The 20,941-nt window shown below is 42.1% G+C and overlaps 1 protein-coding gene across 4 annotated transcripts in view; it reads right to left on the bottom strand.

The window, feature by feature from the left end:
* ERBB4 (erb-b2 receptor tyrosine kinase 4) overlaps positions 1 to 20,941 on the bottom strand; it is a 552,534-nt gene that overhangs the window by 119,518 nt on the left and 412,075 nt on the right. For 3 of the 4 annotated variants that reach the window (XM_066189450.1, XM_066189448.1, XM_066189449.1), the window contains exons 14-16: positions 20,270 to 20,363; positions 18,662 to 18,816; positions 12,636 to 12,710 (exon numbers count right to left, since the gene is read on the bottom strand). In XM_066189450.1, the coding sequence (XP_066045547.1) occupies positions 12,636 to 12,710; positions 18,662 to 18,816; positions 20,270 to 20,363 (324 nt within the window). Of the gene's footprint in view, positions 1 to 12,635; positions 12,711 to 12,831; positions 12,877 to 18,661; positions 18,817 to 20,269; positions 20,364 to 20,941 lie in introns of all 4 variants that reach the window. The other variant, XM_066189451.1, reaches the window with a different exon arrangement.

Below are 20,941 nucleotides of genomic sequence, written 5' to 3'. Positions count from 1 at the left end.
TTTTTCTTTTCTGCCTCAAAAAGAAATGCTATAGTTAGGAGCTTGCACAGTGCCTCTGTTTTGAGGCTTGTGCTTTAAATAAACAGATTAGCATTATTTTTAAAATATGCCAAGTCATGCCCCATGTAATGTAGATTGATTTGTCTGTGACACAAAGCCAGTTAAACCTACTAGACTGGACTCACAGGTGAAGCCAGTTCAGCAAGTAAAAGAGCAATCTGCTTTATAAAGCTGTCATAGTTACCATTTTCTTTGGATGGAAACAATAATATTTTGCTTTAAATAAAGGAAAACTAGAGCTGTAATGACCAGGGATGCTGATGGACTGCTCTGAAACCAAAACCATCCGCATTAGCTCAAGGAGTTTCCCTCTGCATAAAGAATTCCAGTTAGAAGCAATCAACTCAGCCTGCTTCTCTGCAACAGTGGCAGTCAGCTGGCTCATCATGCCTGTGTACATGAGATTATTAATCAAGAAAAGATACTTTTGTCCAACAGAAACACGGCCCGTTTGCTGTTCATCTGCTGTCTGATCCAGGAGCACCACGGAGCAGCACAGCCCATGGCAGGGCCTGTTCCATCACTTGAGAAACACATGGTGGAACCCACGTCAAATCTGCAGGTACCAAAACATCCAGTTTTGAGCTGGGCCTCATAGACAATACACACTGTAGCTCACGACTGGAACGTGCTGCTCTGCAATAGGTTCTTATAAGTACAAAGAATAGAGAACATGAAGGAATGTTCAGGAGTGTTTTAAATAACTATCAGGAGAAAAACTGTTTGAATATTGTGCTCTTCCTTTTGTTATTTTTTTTTAAACATTTTTTGAGTTCCACTGGTGGAAAGTGCTTGTAATTCACTTAAGTTCTGTTAAGTGTTTGCTGAAATTGAGCTATTCAACAGAGGAAATATGGAAACTCACACGTGATTGTGCCTGTAGACTGCACAGGTGGATTGTCTACCTCTAAGAAGCTGCAAAGAGGTTTCTCTATCTCATGTCCTTCATTTTTACTTTATTTTCCAAATGAATATCTTTTTTCAGAAAATGCATTGATCTCTCTTCTTATACCTGCCTTTCCTGAAAGTAATCATTCAGAAGATTTAAGGAGCACAGAGCAGATATTTTGTTTAAGTGGCTGAGAACACTGGACTCCTTCCTGTTTCAGCTTTGAGTCATCTGGGACAGCAAGCATTTGCTTTCTCAAGCTCCAGGAGTATTTCACAGTAGAGAGCCTTCAAGGAATTGTACTTGGGGACCTGACATTCTGAACCAGATTCCTTCCTCTGAAGTCTTTATGACTTTATGTTTCTCCTTTATGAAAAAAAATTCTGTACGTGGAAGAGAGCCCCAACCTCCGCCCAAGCACCTCTCCAAGGGGAACAAGCCCCTGCACATAAGGCAACAGTCAGACTGAGGTTCAGCACTAGGCACTGGCAGAAGAGAAAAACCCAACATCAAAATGGAAAGAGAAGAAATTTAGACTATATATATGTGGAAGAAATTTTTCCCTCTGAAGGTGGAGAAGTCCTGGTACAGGCTGTCCAGAAAACCTGTGGCTGCCCCTCAATCCCTGGGAGTGTTCAAGGCCAGGCTGGATGGAGCTTGGAGCAACCTGGGACAGTGGAAGGTGTCCCTGCCCATGGCAGGGGGTGAAACGAGGTGATCTTTCAGGTCCCTTCCAATGCAAACCATTCTCTGATTCTATGATAACAAAATGGGACATGATAAACAGATGAGAATAGAACTATCCCACTGTGTTCCCAATGGTGCCTTGGGAGGGCTGACCTGGAACAGAGACTGCACAGAGCTAGGGAATAAAGTCAGTATTCACTGAAAGACCGTTAGGGTACACCTTGGGCAGGACAAGAGCCTGGCCAGAGCTACACCCAAGGTGGACCCAAAATGGTCACAAAATGGATGACCAGTCATGCGGTCTCACACTTTGATAAGTTTTGGTCCATTTGCATATTGGGGTTTAATTGTCCAATTACAGCTTCAGGTTATGAAGTCCCATCCTTCTTGTTTTCTCTCTTCAGCTCAGTTGTTTGTGCGTTTGGGCCCCAAAACTTGTACCTGTTGTCCTTAGTCCCCAGGAGGAGAAGGATTTATGTCTCCCTGCTCTGTGAAGAGAGCTGAGTGACACTTGAGGCTCAGAACTACATCTCTAGGCAGCACAGAATCTGAAAAACATGAAAGCTGAAACTTAAGGCATCACCAATCTTCAAGTTTCTTGTCATGTCCAATAATTTGTCCTGTAATAAGATCTTAGTGGGTTTCAGCTGAGGTTTTTTAACAAGTGCTGGCATTAAAGCATCTTTTGGAGCTATGTTTGAGATGAGAGTGCGTGGAGAATTTGTAGCAGGATGTCTTTGGAAACATGCATCCGTATCTTTCATGTATTACATACATTCATGCACACCTGCAGTTAAAAATCTTTCTTTCAAAGCCTAAATCAAACCAGTTACACTTCACTCTGCCCTGGCCTGTTTATATAAATATAGCATTTGAGACATTTCTTAGAACACCAGTAATGGCCATGATGCCGCTACCTTCAACATGGATTTTAGCTACTCATCACTTGAGTTCTAAATATGCAGGATTTATCTTTGTGGAGCATAGCAGGGAAGAAATGCAGCCAATGCTCATAAATACAGAGAGAATTTGAAGGCAGATAAAGAGCAGGGTATAAGGAATTTCTTTGAGTATGCCTGATGCTGCTTTTGGATTTATCACTATTGTTTTACTGGAATAGCATACTGTCTAAACATCCTACACAAATCCTGTCAATCACTAGAAAACCTCATTTTCTTACTGAGGAAAAAGCTCATATAAAACTCATATCCTGTTCCGGATACAGGTTTGTACAGGATCACCTGTTATATGAAGCTATGCCCAAAAGTTCTTCTATGTTAAGAACTTATCAGCCACCTCCCAGTCATTCTTATGTTCCCAAATGAACCAGAGAGAAACTCTGGAGTATCTTGCAACTCCTCTTAATTCTAGTCATCATCCCACTGCCAGCATTTCCCCACAGGCCATTCTAAGAAGAAAAGTTCAGCACAGAAGCTGCAAATTCACCCACTGTCACTGCTCTCTCCCGTATCCACAGCCAGCCAAAGGAATCTCACCCACTCCAGCACAGGAGCCAAGGGAAAGCAGCCTTTGTGAGCATCATTCTGCTCTCAGCTCTGCTCACCATGGGGTTGTGTTTGTTAAGAGCAACCCCAACTCTCCAACTGCTCTTTCTTTATGATTGTTTCATAGTCCACATCGAGGAAAATGATAATTTAGTAAAATAGCTCTTTCCTTCTCCCACATTTCTGTATGATAGAACATTCCAGATTTTACTGCTTTATCTGTGTAGCTTCTGAATGTTAAAGAAACTCGACTTCTGACAGCTGCTGAAACTCCAGAACAGGCCAAGCATCTGGGGAAACGGTGTTCCAGCTTAAAAATCTCTTTTCCCACTTTCAGTCACAACCCCCTTCCTTTCCCCATTCCACCAAATCCCCTAACCTGAGTTCCAGTACTCTGGCAGGCAGTGGATCCTGCTGACTTTTTGTGCCTTTTAGGTCTCACAGAGTCTGAAGCTCATTAGAGGTAAAAAACAAAAAAAAAAAACACAAAAACAAAACAAAAACAAAAACAAAAAAACAAACAAAAAAAAAAACAAGGAGAGAGAAGGCTTCAATACTTATTTTTTTTTCCCCTGCCTCTGTCATGATGGAGAGAAGTATTGCTTCTCATTCCATCTCAAAATATATGTATTTGAAGTATTTAAGGAATCAGCAGCACCAGAAGGCTGATGAAACCTTGAGAGGGTATATACAAACATACTGATACAGCTGTAGGTTTATACCCTTCTTCTTCTTCTCACTGGGAGTTTCCTGGAAACTGCTCCCCTGTTTTAAAAATCCATTGATTAGAAGTTGACTCAAACTTCCTGAAGTTCGGAATTTGCAGCCCTGATCCACTGGTTGATTCAGGAACTGAAAGCAGAGAGAATTCACCCCGAGTTGAAGCGAGACAGCACTGAACTTAGCCTGCATCCAAATTATTCACATGCAGAGGACATCACTGCCACTGAGGGAGGGAAAAGCATTTCTACAGGAGATGGGACAGTTTTAAAGCAAGGATATTATCTCTTCAACCTGTTCGTTGTCTCTTATCCCTGCTGTGACTGAGACTATGCATATTAACAACCAGTGGTCCATTCTAATGCAGGGATGCTTTTTACCTTTTCTTTTTTTCCCTTCATCAGTCCATCAGGGGCAGGGGAAGATGGGATTTACTTCTGAAATTTGCACATATCTTTTAAGGAAGCTATTCACTCAAGCAGAGCAATGCCCATGGATACAGACCCCACTGGCATGAACTGAAAGTATCCCCATGGCTGATCCAAGCCTGCTGGGAACTCAGAGGAGATGGGTTTGGCCATGCTGCTGAACTGCTCTTCTGGAATTACACATCTTCCCTCCAGTCTACCACATCACTGCAGTTTGTCTGCTTCTGACCTACCAGCCTACAGGCTCTGCATACCCTGGCCGATGTTCCCAGCATTATTTCCTGATTGATTTGCAGATGAACACGCTGTATCACCAAAAGCAGGGACTGCAGTGTCTTGTCTCCTCTTCAGCATGTTCTACACTGACACCAGGCCTACAGATTCTCACCCTGCAGGATTAATTTGAGCAAAAGAAATGGCAACAAACAAAACTACATCTTCTATCCTTTTGTTTCCTTCTACTTTTCCACTGTCACCACTTCTCTTCACTCATGTTATGCTTCTTTACAGCTTCTGTGCTTTCTGAGACATATCTGTACTACCTAATTTCAGTGACAATATCTAAACATTATTGGATTTATGACAAGTAGAGAACTACGAGTTTAAATGGAAGAATGAATACAGTAAGAACATGTAACAAAAATTCAAGTGAGCATTTTAAGAGGTGCCCAACACTGGTGTGCTGCTTGGAAATCCTGTGTCTCCAAAGGACAATATGTCACAGGCAGAGTATTGGGAGTCCAAGACCAATTGTTTGAGGAAAAAGTTCACAATTTTCATTAGAAATGATTGCATTTCAGAGAGCTTTCCTTTAGGCATTACTAGAAAAACTTTGTATCACTGACAAATCAGGGATTACATCAAGACTGGACCATATTTAACCAAAGCTTGGCCCTTGTCCTGATGAGGTTGCATTTGTTCTCAGATTCCTGCATAAATGCCACAACTCTTTATTATGAGAAACTGCTACCTCTGCTGAGAAATGTACCACAGCAGGCAAACACAGAGTTACCTCCTCACAACCCTCTGCCAAGAAAAAGCTCGATCAGAACTTGCCAGCCCCTGCTCTTCACATTATCCCATGATCTTTCCCTGCCTGTTTTATCATTTGCTCAATCTCAGATAACTACAGAAATTATTTTCGACATTATCTTCTATTGATTAAACAGCCAATATGTCTGCAAAAGATCTTGTTCACCAGCAAGGGAAGATGGTGTCATTAAAAATTTACATCAGATTGGAAAAAAAAAAAAGGCATGAAGCTTTTTGACAAAAGTACAGATAAGATCTGAATGAGTTTCTCATCTCCCCTAGCAAAGGACAGTCTCAAAACTCAGAATTTTACCTGACCTAACTGGTAATGAGCAAGCATAGGTGAACACAACAGAAATCTGGAGCAAAGTCACGTGAACTCTCCCTCTGTGCCTCACTCACAGCTGACAGGAGCCAAAGCCCAGGATTCAGCAGCTGGATTTGTTTGTCTGTGTCCAACTCAGTGCTCTGAATCAAAATTCAAAGGACGTTCTAGCTTAGAGCATGAGCCAAGAGCTGATCACAGCTGGTAACTATTGCCGCAGACATTGAAGTGTCCTGTCACGTGGCAGGAGCAGCCACACCACCCTCTGCCTCCAAGCTTGGCACAAACTCATCTTGCTTGCAAAAAAAAATAAAAAAAAAAAAAAAAAATCCCAGTCTTGATTTCACAAGTCTGGTGCTGGAGAAAAGAACATTACCACAGAAAATCATTCCAGGGACTAACAGCCTTCATTAGAAATGCACTGGCATTTTGCTGCTTTGAGTGTCTCTCAGATTTCACCCATTCTATACCTCACAGACACCCAACTCCCCTTTTCAGTCTGCTAGACTTAGTGCCATCCTTAACCAACCTTTGTCTCCTTACCTGTGTACTTCTAGAGGAGAATCTGGCTCTACACCATCACTTTCAGCCAAAAGAAGCTTTAGCTGTCTGAGTTCCTAAACTTCATTCCAAGAGACAACTTGGTACTACTTCCAATGGCTCTTCCCTAAAGCCTCTCTAACACATTCCTGGGAAAAGAGTCAGTCTCTCGGAAGGTACAGGGTCTACATTCTTGTTCAACTCTATCCACTACCACTGTAACGAGGCAGAAAAGAGGCAAAATACCTCTGCTTTACAGAAAGGAGATGCAAAGGCAGCTGAACTAACAAAGAGAGGGCCTGGCATGGGGAATGAGTTTAGTATTAGCCCCCCTTTCCCACTAGAAATTGAATTTAGTAATTTGAAACTACTACCCAAAGGTACAGATAATTTACATGACATTTTCCCACCCTGTTACTTTACAGCATGGAAAAAATTATAGTAAGATTAAGTAATTTGGTCTGATGGCTTGATTTCCTAATGCTGTCTTCCTGCATGACTGCTGGTATTTGTGCTAATGCTTCCACCTTTGGTAAATGCTGAGGCACAACTCTCCACACATAACACCAAAGCCAGGACTTCATTAACTCCTTGTTTAATTACTTTAACTCGTTTACCATTGTGTTTGCTCCACACGAGTAAAGTATCAAATTGAACACTGGTATTTCCATTCCTGGAAAAACAAATTGAAAGGACTGACAGACACCTATCCTACCATCATGAACAAGTTATCTGCTAGTTTTGATTCAGGGCTGGAAAAGCTGTTGCAGTTTAACTGAGAAGCAAACACACATTTTGGTGTGTAAAACAAACAAAAAAAGGCAATGCCAATGTGCAAATTCTGATCTGCATTACATGTTCTGTGCTCCATCATTGCAGAAAACTGGTGTTAAGCAGGCAGTGAAAAGCAAAAGGGGGATGTGCTGCTCTAAAGAATCCCAGCCAAGAGCTTCCCATTTCATGCAGGAATTGCAGCTCCTTCACAGTTGAGTAAGGTCACAAGGAGTAAGCGAGATTGCAGAGAATTAAGTCTGGGCTGGGCTATCAACTCAAACACATTTGTCATGTAAATTTTTCCTACTAAGAAAGAGTGACAAATCCTACATTGCACAGGTAAATTGGAAGTAAGACCACAAGCTTCAGTTCTGCGTTATTATATATTAAATATTAATGAATTATTAAGAAACCATTCACTGAGGTTTAAACAACCCTACGTCTTCCAGATTTTGAAAGCTCTACAAATGTATATTTAATACTAGATAATTAATTTATAACGACATTAAATCTAAATTAAATCCTTATTTCCAGCCATGAGAGAAATCCATTGGAGAGCAGTGAGATGTATACTGTTGCTTTATAATAAGGTCACCTCTCCATGGCACAATTTTATTTCTGCATTGTACATTATTTGTGTAGCCAAATCAATACAGACACACAACACAAGGGTGATGAAAAACAAAAGCAATGACCTCTGCAATGGCCCTGTGTGTTGTTTTCCATTCTAACAAACCATTTATTAATTTGCATTTCCGATTGCTCCTTTTCTTCCTGCAGTGACCTATCACATTTGGCCTTTAACACTCATCATTTTTTCTGCTCATAGTTTCAGTAAAGATAATTTAGTCACTTTTCCAAACAAAGAGTTTTCCTATCAAAAATGAGCACAGCTGCTGAGAAACTTAGTCAGTGAGTACCAACAGTATCAAGATCCTGCGAGAGTTTATTGCTCACATTCTACTTGCGGTATAACAAACTTTTAGACGCATCAGATTTCTGATCTCACTCTATCCTACGCTCTCTCAACAGGATCCTCAAGCTACTGGAGCCACAGAACAGATTTTAAACAGCATTGTGTGAGAATTGCTTCCAGCTCTTCCACTCTCCCAACCTAAACAGTTTATTTCTCTCTCCAGTAGCACACCCTACTAAGTCCTTCCGTACCATGAGTCCAGCCAGCCAACCCTGCTGAGTAAAACAGGTGAAGCACAAACCCTCACCGATCACAGACAAATCTTTCTGAACGTGGTACACAACAGAAGCTTTATCACAATGAGCGATTTATTAACTGTGGTCAGACCTCAGACTGAAAGGGGGGAAATTTAGGTCAGATATGAGGAAGGAATTCTTCCCTGTGAGGGTGGGGAGGCCCTGGCACAGGGTGCCCAGAGAAGCTGTGGCTGCCCCTGGATCCCTGGAAGTGTCCAAGGCCAGGTTGGGTGGGGCTTGGAGCAACCTGGGATAGTGGAAGGTGTCCCTGCCCATGGCAGAGGGGCTGGAACTGGATGAGCTTTAAGGTCCTTTCCAATGCAAACCATTCTAGGATTCTATCTGTACAGGAAAGAACAGGAAAGAAAGAAGGAATACCCACCTACACCCTTTCACAAGATGACTGGTCTTAAAATGTGGGAGTGGTAAATAAAAAGGAGGAGGTCGCTGCAGTGACTTTCATTCACGTCACAGGGGTATTCCAAGTGTACTCCTCCTAAAGCTCCAGGCAGGGAAATGCCATGGCAAGAATTAAAGTACCCTCAGCAAAGGTTCAGAACCAGTTCAGCAGAGGCAAGTTCTCCCACAGAACTGGGATTTCTCTATCAATCTCTTTCATGAACCTGAAAGGTGGTTGCAGCCAGGTGGGGGTCAGTCTCTTCTCCCAGTCAACCAGCAGCGGGACAAGAGGACACAGGGGAGTTTTAGGTTGGGCATTGAGAAGCTCTTCACAGAAAGACTGAGTGGGCTGCCCGGGGAGGTGGTGCAGTCACGGTCCCTGGAGGTGTTTAAAAAAAGCCTGGATGTGGCACTCACTTCCAAGGTTTAGTTGATAAGGTGGTGTTGGGTCACAGGTTGGACTTGATGATCTCAAAGGTCTTTTCCAACCTAGCTCTTTCTGTGATTCCGTGAATTTGTCCTGTTTGATGATGTGTAAATCTATGCAACCCATGGAGGAAGGATCTGAAACTGTCTTTTTTTTCTAGTCTGGTTCTTAAAAAATAAATCTCTTCAACTGCTCTGTTCTGATACAGCTTCAGAAAGCTCCATATTACGAGTCTCTCGAGAGCAGCATCTTTTACCAAACAGGTAACACAGCTTAGCTGGTACTCACAGATCTTATTTTCCCTCTTATTTTATACAGAGATCCTCTGCCCCTGCAGAACAACTATAATTATTCTATAAAAACAGAGAGCATATGGAGTGCTTTCCTCCAAGCAATGGAGCTGAGTGCTGTGAAAGCCATGAACATAAGCAGTTTATTAGAGGTGGTTTCCCTTCCCCACCAACTACTGAGAGCTGCTGTGAAATTCTGTTGAAGTCATACTGCGACAGGGTACAAAACAGCTATGAAAGGATTTGCTTGCATTACACAGGGTTTACTGTTAATTAGCTCTTGTACACATGAGCAGTAGATAAAACCAGCTTTTTTTTTGTTGCTGTTGTTGAGGAAGTGATGATTTGTTGAGAGGACATCCTTTTTGGATACAAAGCTAGCAACAGGATTGTAATTAGAGTTAACATCTACACAACATTCTATTTAAGCACTTGACAATAGTGGGCCTGGCTAATTAGTTCCTGTTAGTTAAAAGGGAAATGTAAATGAAATTTTCTTGGGGCGTAAACAGAGACACCAGCTTACTCAGACCAGGAAAATCACTGCTGGTGCTGGTTCTTTCCTACCATATCCAACACGTGCTCCTGGATCACATCTTTAGATAAACAACCTCACACGCAGCAGAAAACAGAGACTTCACTCCTCATTTGATGATCTTTTCTCTCCTAGCATTAAGGTGAATGAAGCCTAGCAAGGATAAACCAATTAAAATTCATACTTCAGGTAAAAACTTCGTCCACAGTCTCACTCCAGTAACTGCACTAGCTGAACTTTTCTGGTGAACTTGAAAGGAACCAGCCTTTCCTGACTGTCTAGAGTATTTTCCTAATGAACAGCACAGCATTATATTTACAGTTTTTGAACCATCCTTTTAGACAACTGTTATCCTCATCTTGGGAGCAGACACACTCATCTTTTTGCTGATTGTTCCAGAATATGCTGAAATGTGCTTTTGTGTGCCATTCCAACCACAAAAAACACTGAATACCACTATCAGAAAGCAGCAAAAGGAGGAGTGGCATTGTAATAAGAGGCAGGAAAGGAGGGTGGATAACTCCCTTGGGCATCCTGGGAAATTCCAGCCTTCTTCTACCTTTCTAACTTCGCTTTGGCAATTTCTAGGGAAGATTGGTGTGGGAAGTAGAACCAAACCCAAAGCCCTACAAGAATAATCCTTACAGGAAGCTGCATGAGGAGCTGTTCTTTTGGACAGAGCTCTATTGAGCCTAAAGGTTAAAAAACCAAAACCAAACTATGCAGAAAGAAAGGCATTGCCAAAAGTAAGGTTGTTTTCCCACAAACTTGAAGGGACAAAAACAGAAAACCCGAAGTTTCACCTGTCATTTGGAAAACAAGCCATGTGATGCGCATCTGATTCATCTTTATTAAACACGACAGAAAGAATTCCTTTGCTATTCTACCAGACTCTTACAAAAGCCCTCAAGTCAATGGATCCTGGCATAAACAATTTGCAAACTAAAAAACTGGAAAGGAAAGCAACACCGCTATGAAAATGGAAATAGGAGAAAATGAGGAATGCCTTGTTTGGTTAAAGCCCTGGTCTCACTTTCAGCTGCCTGAACAGCAGAAAACCCTGTCCCCGTCTACTCACTAATAATTCACATCAATGGAAAAAAAGTCAATAGATAAGGGTCAGACCGATTATTAATTAATTTAAGATTTATAAGACTCAGGAGGGTGCAGAGTCATTAAAGGGACATGAAGTAGGTTCTATCTAAAGTTAAACACATCCATTTTGGCTTTACAACCCTACTGTAACAAAAAGATTCACTTTGCCAGTGCAGTTTTGCCCATTTTTAGCCCAAACAAAATAAACCATTTTCACAATTAAAAAAGCACCATTTCACAAATGTAATATAGAGGTATGAAGTTTCCTTCTTTGCCTTGAAAGTGAAAGAATGCATACTGACATTTAAACACAGTGCAGTAATTTTCCTAAAATCATCTCAGCAAGGCTGAAACAAACAAACAAAAAAATATCCATCAGATCCAAAGGAAATAGGAAATATTTGAGGGCCTTCCCCCTCAGACAGAGTCAAGTAGGAATAAAACCACTGAACAGAGTAAAACAATTCCTCCCATTTCTGGAGTTTGGTAAGGCTTCTCCTTATTAAGGAAATAATCATTATTATTTCCTTAAACTTATGGAAATAATAATAATACGGTTCTGTATTTGTGCTTCAAGTAAAGCTGATGAAATTGGGACCCTTAAAACTGGGGCAGCTCTGTTTGGATGAGTCCATCTGAAAATGAGGCCCCACGGAAGTATCTCAAACTGGATATCCCGGATCGGAAGGATTAAAACAAAACATTGAAACATTGAAAAACTCATCTTCTGTTGCTTATTCATTGGTCAATGAATTAAGTCAGAACTGATACTGATTTAATAAACAAATGCACCATTTGGTAGCATTTATAGTGCACTGTTTTTCAAGTCCAAATACGTTCTCCCTCTTAAGCTAGAAATAGGCATATTCACATTACATACACAATTAGGAAGGAAAGGTAACCTTAAAACCGTTTGAAAAAAACAAGAAAAAAACTCAGATTGAAATCCTTGATGAGGTGGGTTTGATTGAATTTATGCATTTTTCATCTAGTCTTAGCTCAGGAGAGTAATCCCAAAGCCTAGAAGTCATATTAACCAGTTTGAATTTAAGACTGAACAAACTCAGTGGCAACATAGGGCTTTCATGAAAAAGAATGCAGAGTGAAGCCTCTGTGAATTTGTTTCGTCATTACTGAGCAAATAAATTTGCCGCAAGGTTACAATTTTTCTTTTAGGCAGAAAACGAAAAAATCAAATAACAGGTTTATGCGAATTGAGGAAGAAATTTGGTTTTGCTGAAACATTTTACTTTTTCAAGGGAAGGCGTATGGAAGGAAGATGTTCATTTGCTTTTAAATTCTGTCTTAAACAAACAAACAAAAAAATAGAAAAACCCCCCATAAAAACAAAACAAACAAACAGAAAAAGCCAATAGAGGGAAAACAAGTGAATTCCAATTTTACCAGAATTTTCACCACGTAATAAAATTTAATCTGGAAACGGGAATGTCTGCAGGAAATTCCAGAATTTAATCCTTATTGATTTAAACGAAAAAATAAAAAAAAAAAAGGAAAAAAAGGCATTTTTTAATTAGCCTAAATGAGCCAAATATTTCATGAATTTTCACAAAACAGAAAATCGAATTTGGACGTAGAGAGGCAGATGTCACTTAAGGACAAGCTGTGCTCTCCCCACAGTGTGGGTGTGTGTGCCCAAACTGGATAGTATGACATTCCTGCGGCAGGCAGGGCATGGAGGATGGGGTGGGGATGTTACCTAGCGTGCTGTGGCAGAGTGGACTGCCGTGTCCACGGATAGAAAATGCAGTCATGACTAGCGGGGCCTCTACACCTGCAGGCAATTACAGAACAAACCACGTCATTGCCACGCCCCAGGACATGCACACGCATGCGCCCTTGTCCACACAGGATGCAGGATGGAGACACACAGGCAGCCAGCACCCAGCCAGTACCTATCCATCAGCCCAATGCAGTCCTCCAGGTGTGGCCCTATGCACCTGCAGCAAATCCAAAGTGGAAACAGGGAGAGAAAGAGAGACATCTGTTATTTACACACCCAAGCAGCAGGAATCCCCTTTGTGTTCTTAATTCTAGCTCGTCTTCTCTGCCTAAGAGAGACTTGTGTCACCAAAAAATTATAGCTTGTGACAAGAGGAACGATAATAGCAACAGCACTCCAAGGCAGGCCATATCTTGGTTCACCTGCGTGTGGGAGTCCTGACAACAGAGTTGCTTTAGCTGCATGTTTTTATGAGTCATCAAACCAGTGATTACTGCACAAAAGCTGTTAATTTACAAGCTGAGACTTCCAGGAGCACGATCCAGAATTTGCTTTTCTTTCTGTAAGTGATGCGATTGTTCATTCTGTTCTAAGATCCCAGGCGGGGCAACTGCAGAAATATTTTGGAAGCTGACAATACTTTTTGAACAGGGAAGCTCAAGGATCAACTTCCAGCAACAAAAACCACAGCGAGATGGCGTCTGCTGATTCAGACATTTTATTCTGCTTTCCTCAGATGCTGCCAAAAGTCCTCCACACCTGCACAATCAGCAGGTGCTCACCAAAGGCGTTGGATATGCAAGGAATCACTAAATGCAGCAACACTAAAACGCAGCCATGGAAAAGAGTCTGCAGAACAGGTGTGGCATGTGTGGATTTCCCTTGCCCCCGTGAAGGGCAGGACTGGTTTCCTGGTCCCCTGGATTGAAACAGCAAGTCAAATATACATTTACACAGCAGTCAGGATTCTAGGAGACCTAAGGTTGAGCTTTTAGGGGTTAAAACAACCTGACCCCCTTCAGTGCTGCACACCCAGCCAGGCACTCTAGCCATGGGGAGTATGTTGCCCTTGGCATTTAAGGAAACCAAACCATTTATTTCAACTCTTTAACAAGATCTCAGAGCCGTTTAATTAACAGGCCCTTTGGCTGCACATCTACTACAGGCAGGAGAGGTGATCTGACACATCAGTAGACCGCAACTTACTTCTGTGGAGGCATTTTAAATTTAAGGTGTGATCCCCAACTCTTTTAAAGTTTGCTGGTCTTCAGATGGGCTTTGATGGAAGGATATGCATGTCAAAAAAATCTGAGAGTTCAAATAAGCTCCCACGAGATCTTCTTTCTGCTTCACCATCACTTGCCAGTCATCAGCTTTTGCTGCATTTAAATTGGTATCACTCTGCCATTATAAAATGAAGTCAGTGAATTCAATTTCCCCGTAGCTGCTCATCAGGGAGAGCAGACCAAGTAAATCTTACCCTGTGCTTGTTTACTCGAATTTTTGTTTTTACATAAGGCATTTACTCTGACATGCAAACACAAACTGGAAGGTTTTCTTCAATGACTGGTTCCTCCAGCGTACGTGCAGACATAAAAAAGACGTGTTAAATATCCAGATAATGCATAAACGTAAGGGGTTGATTTAAACACAGTTCAAAAACTTAACAGAGAGAACTCTTGGAATTTCAGCTGTCCTGGGCATTAGACTTCAGAATTCAGGACTGTCTGAATTCTAACCCATCTCAAACACATCCAATGTTTCTTCCTTTCGTGGCATTCTCAGCAATTTGGAGAAAACAGGTTCAGCAACAAAGGAGGCTGAAAAATTGCTCAGATCGTCCATTTCCTACCATTCCAAGAAAAGCTGAGCTCAGACTCTTGCTATAAATAGAAAGAAGGGTATCTTCAAATGAGAGGCGTGAGAGCTCTGAGAGTTTAGAGAACCAGCAGACTGACATCTAGAGCCTGTTGCCTTGGAGTCACTTCACATTTGGAGAACAGGATTGAACCAAACTTGTGCTGTTTGGACCTCACCCAGTGCAAGTCGAAGGATCATTGATCTTTATTTCAAATTGTAATCCTCCTCTGTGGACTTGGCTTCCCCAATGAGAAAACTCTGTCCAGGTGCAATTCCATTGCTCCTATTTAGGCAGCTCCCAGTTTTCCTCCCTGAGTGGCTGTCCTGATTACATGCAGGGAAGTACACCACTGTGTGAGTGATGGCAATATTTATTAACAGTGTATTTTGCACCACCAAGTCATCAGGTATTTTTCCCCAGAAGAAACTCTCTTCATTTCAGGCTTTTTGACTCATATAAGCCTGACAGAATCATAACATCACGTTGGTAACCCCGTTCACACCCAGTGTTCCTTCTGCTTGGAGTCTGGATGATAATTTTCTTTTCCAAGTTGGCTCTGTAAAATGAACTGGTTCATTGATACATGCCAATTTATTAATGATATATTCAGTACCTTACAGAAGTTCTATACAGCTTATCCAGAAAATTACACTTGGAGCTCATCCTAGCTTAACAGATAATCATCCCCTGAAAGGAAATGTGGGGTTTTGAAAATTGCAGTAACAACAGAGGTTTTTTTGTTTTGTTTTGTTTTTTTTTTTCCCCAGAAACAATCCAGAAATATTGTCGTTTATCAACTTTCTTTAAGGTTGAAAGGTGGGGTCTTAACTGCACAGATATGAGGTAGCAAAGCCATTCGTTGCCAGATGAATTCTCAAAAATGTTGGTTACTGGAAACAAACAAAACTGATTTTACAATGGTATAAGTGGTTTATCTCTGGGCAGGAGAAAACCTTTTCTGTGGTGGTCACCCAACTATTGTTATGGGTAAAGTCAGACAACTCTACCCAAAGGCTACTGAGCTAAAGATGAGAAGAACTCACGGTGAGAGGAACAAAGTTGAACTGGAGCAGGGGCTAGGAGGAAACTTTGCAAAACAAAAGAGTGTGTTTGCAATATTCTTTCATCTGGAATTCAAATTTTCTTCCTAAAAAGACACCTGAGCTTTAGAGGCAACACACTGCTTCTGCCCTCAAATCCCTCCAGGGCCACACACTGCTGCTGAAGCTCCCCTGACTTCTCTGGTCATGGTTTAGAAGCACAAGAGCGTTTTGGTGAGGAGTAATGCCCTCCCTTTAAAAAGCTGTGTGACAAAACACGTTTGTGTGATGAGGGGAGGTCTCCCATTCGCGTCCTGCCCAGCAATGAAGCACGCTGTCCCTTGCCATTGTGTAAATAGTATTTTCATCCTGTGGAAACGTTCAGTTTTGGCTAGCTCTGCAAGAAGAGGTGCCAAATGCTTTCCAACTCTCTTGAATTAAGTGGGATGGCTGTCCCACGTGCCTCAGGTCTGCTCCAAACTGGCTTCAAGTAGCTGATACTTATCACGGGGATGCAAGGGCAGCAGCACAGACGTTGAGCCCAAGGAAGTCGCTGTTTGACAGTTCTTCTGGTCAATGCAAGATCATTAACAGGGCTGGGTAATTACACACCTATTACGAGAAACAGTCATTACACTTGAATAAGGGAGGAGAATGGTGCTAGCTAACCTCACTGAAGCAGTCCTCTGCAAATGCCAAGATGGAATTTATGGCAAAACACAGGAAACAAGAGGTGGGAGAGATCCTCCCTTGGAGACAACTGGTGAGGATGACTGGAGACATCATGTGAGAACTAATAACCTATTTTATCAAGCAGCCTGACTCATAGAGAGCAGCACTGCAGGAATGAGATAATCCCAGACTGGGAAGCATGGCTCTGCAGCAGCTCAACCCTTTGGATGGGTATCCCAGCTGTACTGAGAGGGCACTGGTTTTATCCCAGCACTTGACCCGGCAGCCAGGGTAACAGATGTGTGGGACGAAGCAGAATTATGTTTTCTCTCTACCTTTCAGTCATGAGCCAAACAGAAGGATGTGTTCTCTCCACAACCTACTGCAGTGAAGAATCCATGTCTGAGGGGAATTTAAATACTACTTTCTAAAGGAAGGATATGAAACTAGAGAAGTGAGCCTTGAAGGAGGAAAGGAGAGAGTAGCTGATTTCCCTTCTCTCTGTGGGCATATTCAGCCCCTGAAAATGTTGGCAAGCAGATGGACAACCTGCAAACCCCAAACATCTCGGACAGTCATTAATAGCTTCATTAACATAATTACATGCCACAAAGTCTCTAGGGACAATAAAAAAAATAGTAAGCCATGCTTACCCAGACTTGGGGGGAAGAGGGCATTGTTTTTCTAAGGGATAAAAAAATACCTAAGAATAGACATATGAACTCTTTATTAAGAGGACAAAGATTTCCACAGGGAATAGTATTAGCATCACAAAAAAGGGATAGTTCCTCATCTGGGAGATTATCACAGCTTTGTGTACCTCAGGTAACTGGGGGAGAGACCTTTGGCCCTTTTACTTGTCCTTCCTCTGGGGATAGGCATTCTTTCACCTAATCAGAAGCAGAAAATAGGAGGGAATATTGTAAGCAAGGATTAAAAGGACCACCTCACTCGGCATAAGGGAATCCTTCATCAGCAACAGCTGCTAATGAGTACCTGCCAAGGTCAGCTAGAATTGTCTAATGCCCTCCACATTTGGGAATGAACTAGAATGTCACATTTGCAGCACGAGACATAAAAATTTCCCTTCTCAATCCAGGCAGATGAAAATAAACAACCACTTGCAAAATACAAATGCCTATGGAGAAGTAGGAAGGCACGGAAAACCTTCTGCTCCCTTCCTGGTCTGGGAGAAACACAGTAATGCCACGAACACTAGAAACAGCTGTGTCAGTTAGAGCTTCTCAGGAAAGAGGAGGCAATAGGAAGAAGTGTATCTCCCCGGACGCCAGGAGAGCTGCAAGGCACTTCCTATGCTGGGCAGACACTAAATCCATCACACATCCGTGGTCTTGTCAGATTAGATCAGCATTGACACCTTCTCCATCTATGAAAGCCAGGACCAGAGCTCCTGCAGTGAGCTCATCTTTTGATATCATTTCTTCTTACCCTCCTCTTCCACAGTAGCAGCATTTTTCTTATTGCATAACTGATTTAAAGGGTCTGGGGGGGCAGACAAATCTGTAACAGATCCTGGCTGTGTCTCTGTGATCTCCCTCTCATTTCCCTAATGGCTCTATTGTAATTAGATTTGCAAAACCAGCAAAAGGTCTCATTTTGAATGGCAACAGCTGTTGACATCAAGATTACATTGAATAATTTACTGGTTTAATTTTAGCTGCTAAACAATAAGAGCCTCTTGTCGAAGATTATTGCACTGAATGATGTTTTCTCTTTTTCCCATTGCTGCCTCGTCCTCTCTTTGCATGCTGGACACTCTGAATTGTCCCATGGGAAAGGCAGTAATAACTTACATGGCCTGTGCAAAACTATAGGTGTGCATGTGACTATTGTTGTGTTGCACAGGTTCTTAATTCGGGCTCAGATCCATGGGCTGTATTATTCCAAGTGTAACAAATTATTCCGGGCACTTTGACAGGACTTCAGAAATTAATGCTCAGTCTCAGGCTCCTGTACAAAGGTTTCAAACTGTGCATCAGTCCCTGTAGGAAAAGGAGAGCAGTAACACTTCTGTCTCACAGTACTGCTGCAGGCTTAGTTCACCAATACCAAGTAGCAGAGATTCTGTGAAGGAGCAAACAGTAAAAATAAAGTCATTTCACATGCCTAAAATTAAGTGAAAGGGCAGCATTTGCTACAAACCAGTGGAGAAGGAAAGCTGGGAGCACTGCTGTGGAAAGTTCTTCTCTGTGGTTTTCCAAAGGGTCTTTTTTGTGATAAGCTGCTGGGCGTTCATGACTAAAACCTGAACGTCACGAGAGACCTGAAAACCAAAGGTTGAACTCCTACTGCACACTCTCTGTTCAGGAGTGGGACAAGTACTTTACTGAGCCAAGTTTCCTATAAACCCCCCTGTGCTAGGAGCAGTACGTGGCTAGGATGGCTCCCAGCAGAGAGCTCGCACTCACCCTTGGGTGCAGTTTGGATGGCACGGATGGCACTCCCGGTCCTCATCGGCGTACTTGAAAATGAAGCTGTTGGCTCCCTGCAAGCCATCAGGACATTTTTCCACACAATTTGGACCATCCTTAAAATGGAAACACTTTGTGCAGTGGTCAGGTCCCTGGAGAGCGTGGAAGAAAGAAATGCAGCGCATTCAAGTTACTCTGTCCTTTCCTGCTGCACGAGGATTGCATTGGCACACGCTCAGCAACAACTGCAGCAGCTTCTCTTCCCAAGGGACAGGGAATTACCTGCGTGGTTCCAGCCTCTCTTAGGGAGCAGCAGATGTATAAATCCTGGTGCTGTTGGCCATTAACTTCTTCTGCAGAGTGCAAGACTAAAATACCAGCTTCTAGGTGAGCTTCTTAATGTTATTGGTGTGCTTAATACAACGAAGCCAGTGCACACTTCAACACTGAGAAACTCCCTGCTGAATAATTCAGGACTGAACCACCTTTGCAAAGCCCCTCAGTGGGCTCTCCTACCTCTGCACTCCACAACTATTTTCCACAAGCATTCTGCACATGGCATCTGGTCACAGCAAGACTGGAGGACTACAAGGTCTCCCTCTTCTGAATACATACAAAGACCAAATCGTTAAGAACAACAAACCAAGACTCCTGGACAAGGTAAAAGTAAAATTTTAATGCTGTGCTGATAAGCCAGTGTATAACTAAATCTGGTGTTCAGGTTGAGCACTGGCCTAGGATTTTATGTCCATAAGCCCTGCTACAAATCCAAATTTCCCTCACGGGCTGAACACTTAAGCATTAGCTTCTTGCCTTCTGACTGTATTGCAGAAAAACACAGTACTGTCAGAAAAATTACAATGCCTTTCCTTTTTCCATTCAGTAAGTCATAGAAATAAGGAAATAAGTTATGGGTTATATTTTCTCAATTATGAAGAGCCTAAAATACAACTCCTCATTTCCAGCATACTTGTGACTTTTAATCTTGGCAAAACACAGAAAACTAGAAGAAAGAGACAATTTGTATCTCCCAAATGAACAATAAGCTTTGAAAGAAAAGTTATTGGCCATTATAAAGGTGAGAAAGAGCTAACCATCATTTAGGATGCAGGGAAAATGTTATCTACCAAAACAACTTAAAGGCTATCTAACAACAAACAGCCTCCCAGCATATTGTTCAAACTGAGAGACTGAGATGAATTCCTCCACTTTTCTGGGGGAGAAACCAGGAGAGAACTGAGTACCAAGAACAAAAATAGTGATAAAAGAGGGCACTCAAATCCCAACTGCATGCTTTCTGTCTGTAAAAATTGTGTGCATCTGTACCATTAAGGCATTAAGACAACTCAGGAAAGAAAAACTTTTAAAATCACTTTCTTAAGGAGGCAGATCCAAGGCAGTTTATTCCCAGCACCAGTTCACCATGAGCAGAATTCCTTCCCTCCATGCAGAACGTGTTTTTTGCTTTTGCTAACACTAATTTGCAATAGCCACTTTAAAGTCTGTAAGTTTAACCTGTCTTTCGGCACAGTTTAGCAAGTTACCATGAGGCAAAGCAAGCACAACAACCCAAACCCTACCAAACACAACAGACTTTGTTCTTACCGGGCCGTAGCACGTGATCATGTTTTCCTCCATCTTCTCACACTGCGGATCGCACTCCACACAGACAGAACCGTTCGCAAATTCTCGGAATTCCCTGGGAAAATATTTTGCAGGCAGGTTAGGAGAAATCTGAGTCCAGCCCAAGACTGAGCTCACCTGGCTGGGTGTTCACCTGATGGTACTGATCTCAGAGGCACTGAGGGCAGCAGTCTGTCACAGCAGCTGAGGACAGGCCCCCACCTCAGCCACAGCCACAGCCACGTGAAGCAGACACCTTCTTCACCAACATAAAACTATAGTGGGGGCCTTCCTCTCATTAAGACTTCATTAACAGGACAAAATTGCTGACTTCTAAATTTTCACGATTGTCACCTGTGGCTCAGATTCAGGAAGCCACTTGTCACATGTGAGCACTGATGACAGAGCTGCCGTTGCTGCAGGTAGGTTTCTACGAACACATGTTTTAAAGCCAGTGCTCCAAAAGGCTCGTAATGTTTTCAGCAATAATTCCAGACTGATGTCTCAATCTATAAAATGTCAAAACAAATCCTTTTACTCATTTATTTCATGTAAACACAGGAAACTACCACTCAAGTGACTTTTTTTTTTATTTTTATTACCCATTTCTAAGAGGGAAAAAAGGTAGTGACGGCAGGTTGAATTTCTTCCTTC

The sequence above is a fragment of the Chamaea fasciata genome, unplaced genomic scaffold, assembly GCF_029207755.1.
Source record: "Chamaea fasciata isolate MVZ Bird 193981 ecotype frontalis unplaced genomic scaffold, bChaFas1.0.hap1 SCAF_8, whole genome shotgun sequence".
Lineage (NCBI taxonomy): Eukaryota > Metazoa > Chordata > Aves > Passeriformes > Sylviidae > Chamaea > Chamaea fasciata.
The sequence above is the reverse complement of the archived record's forward strand: the minus strand, read 5'-3'. Positions and strand labels throughout refer to the sequence as shown.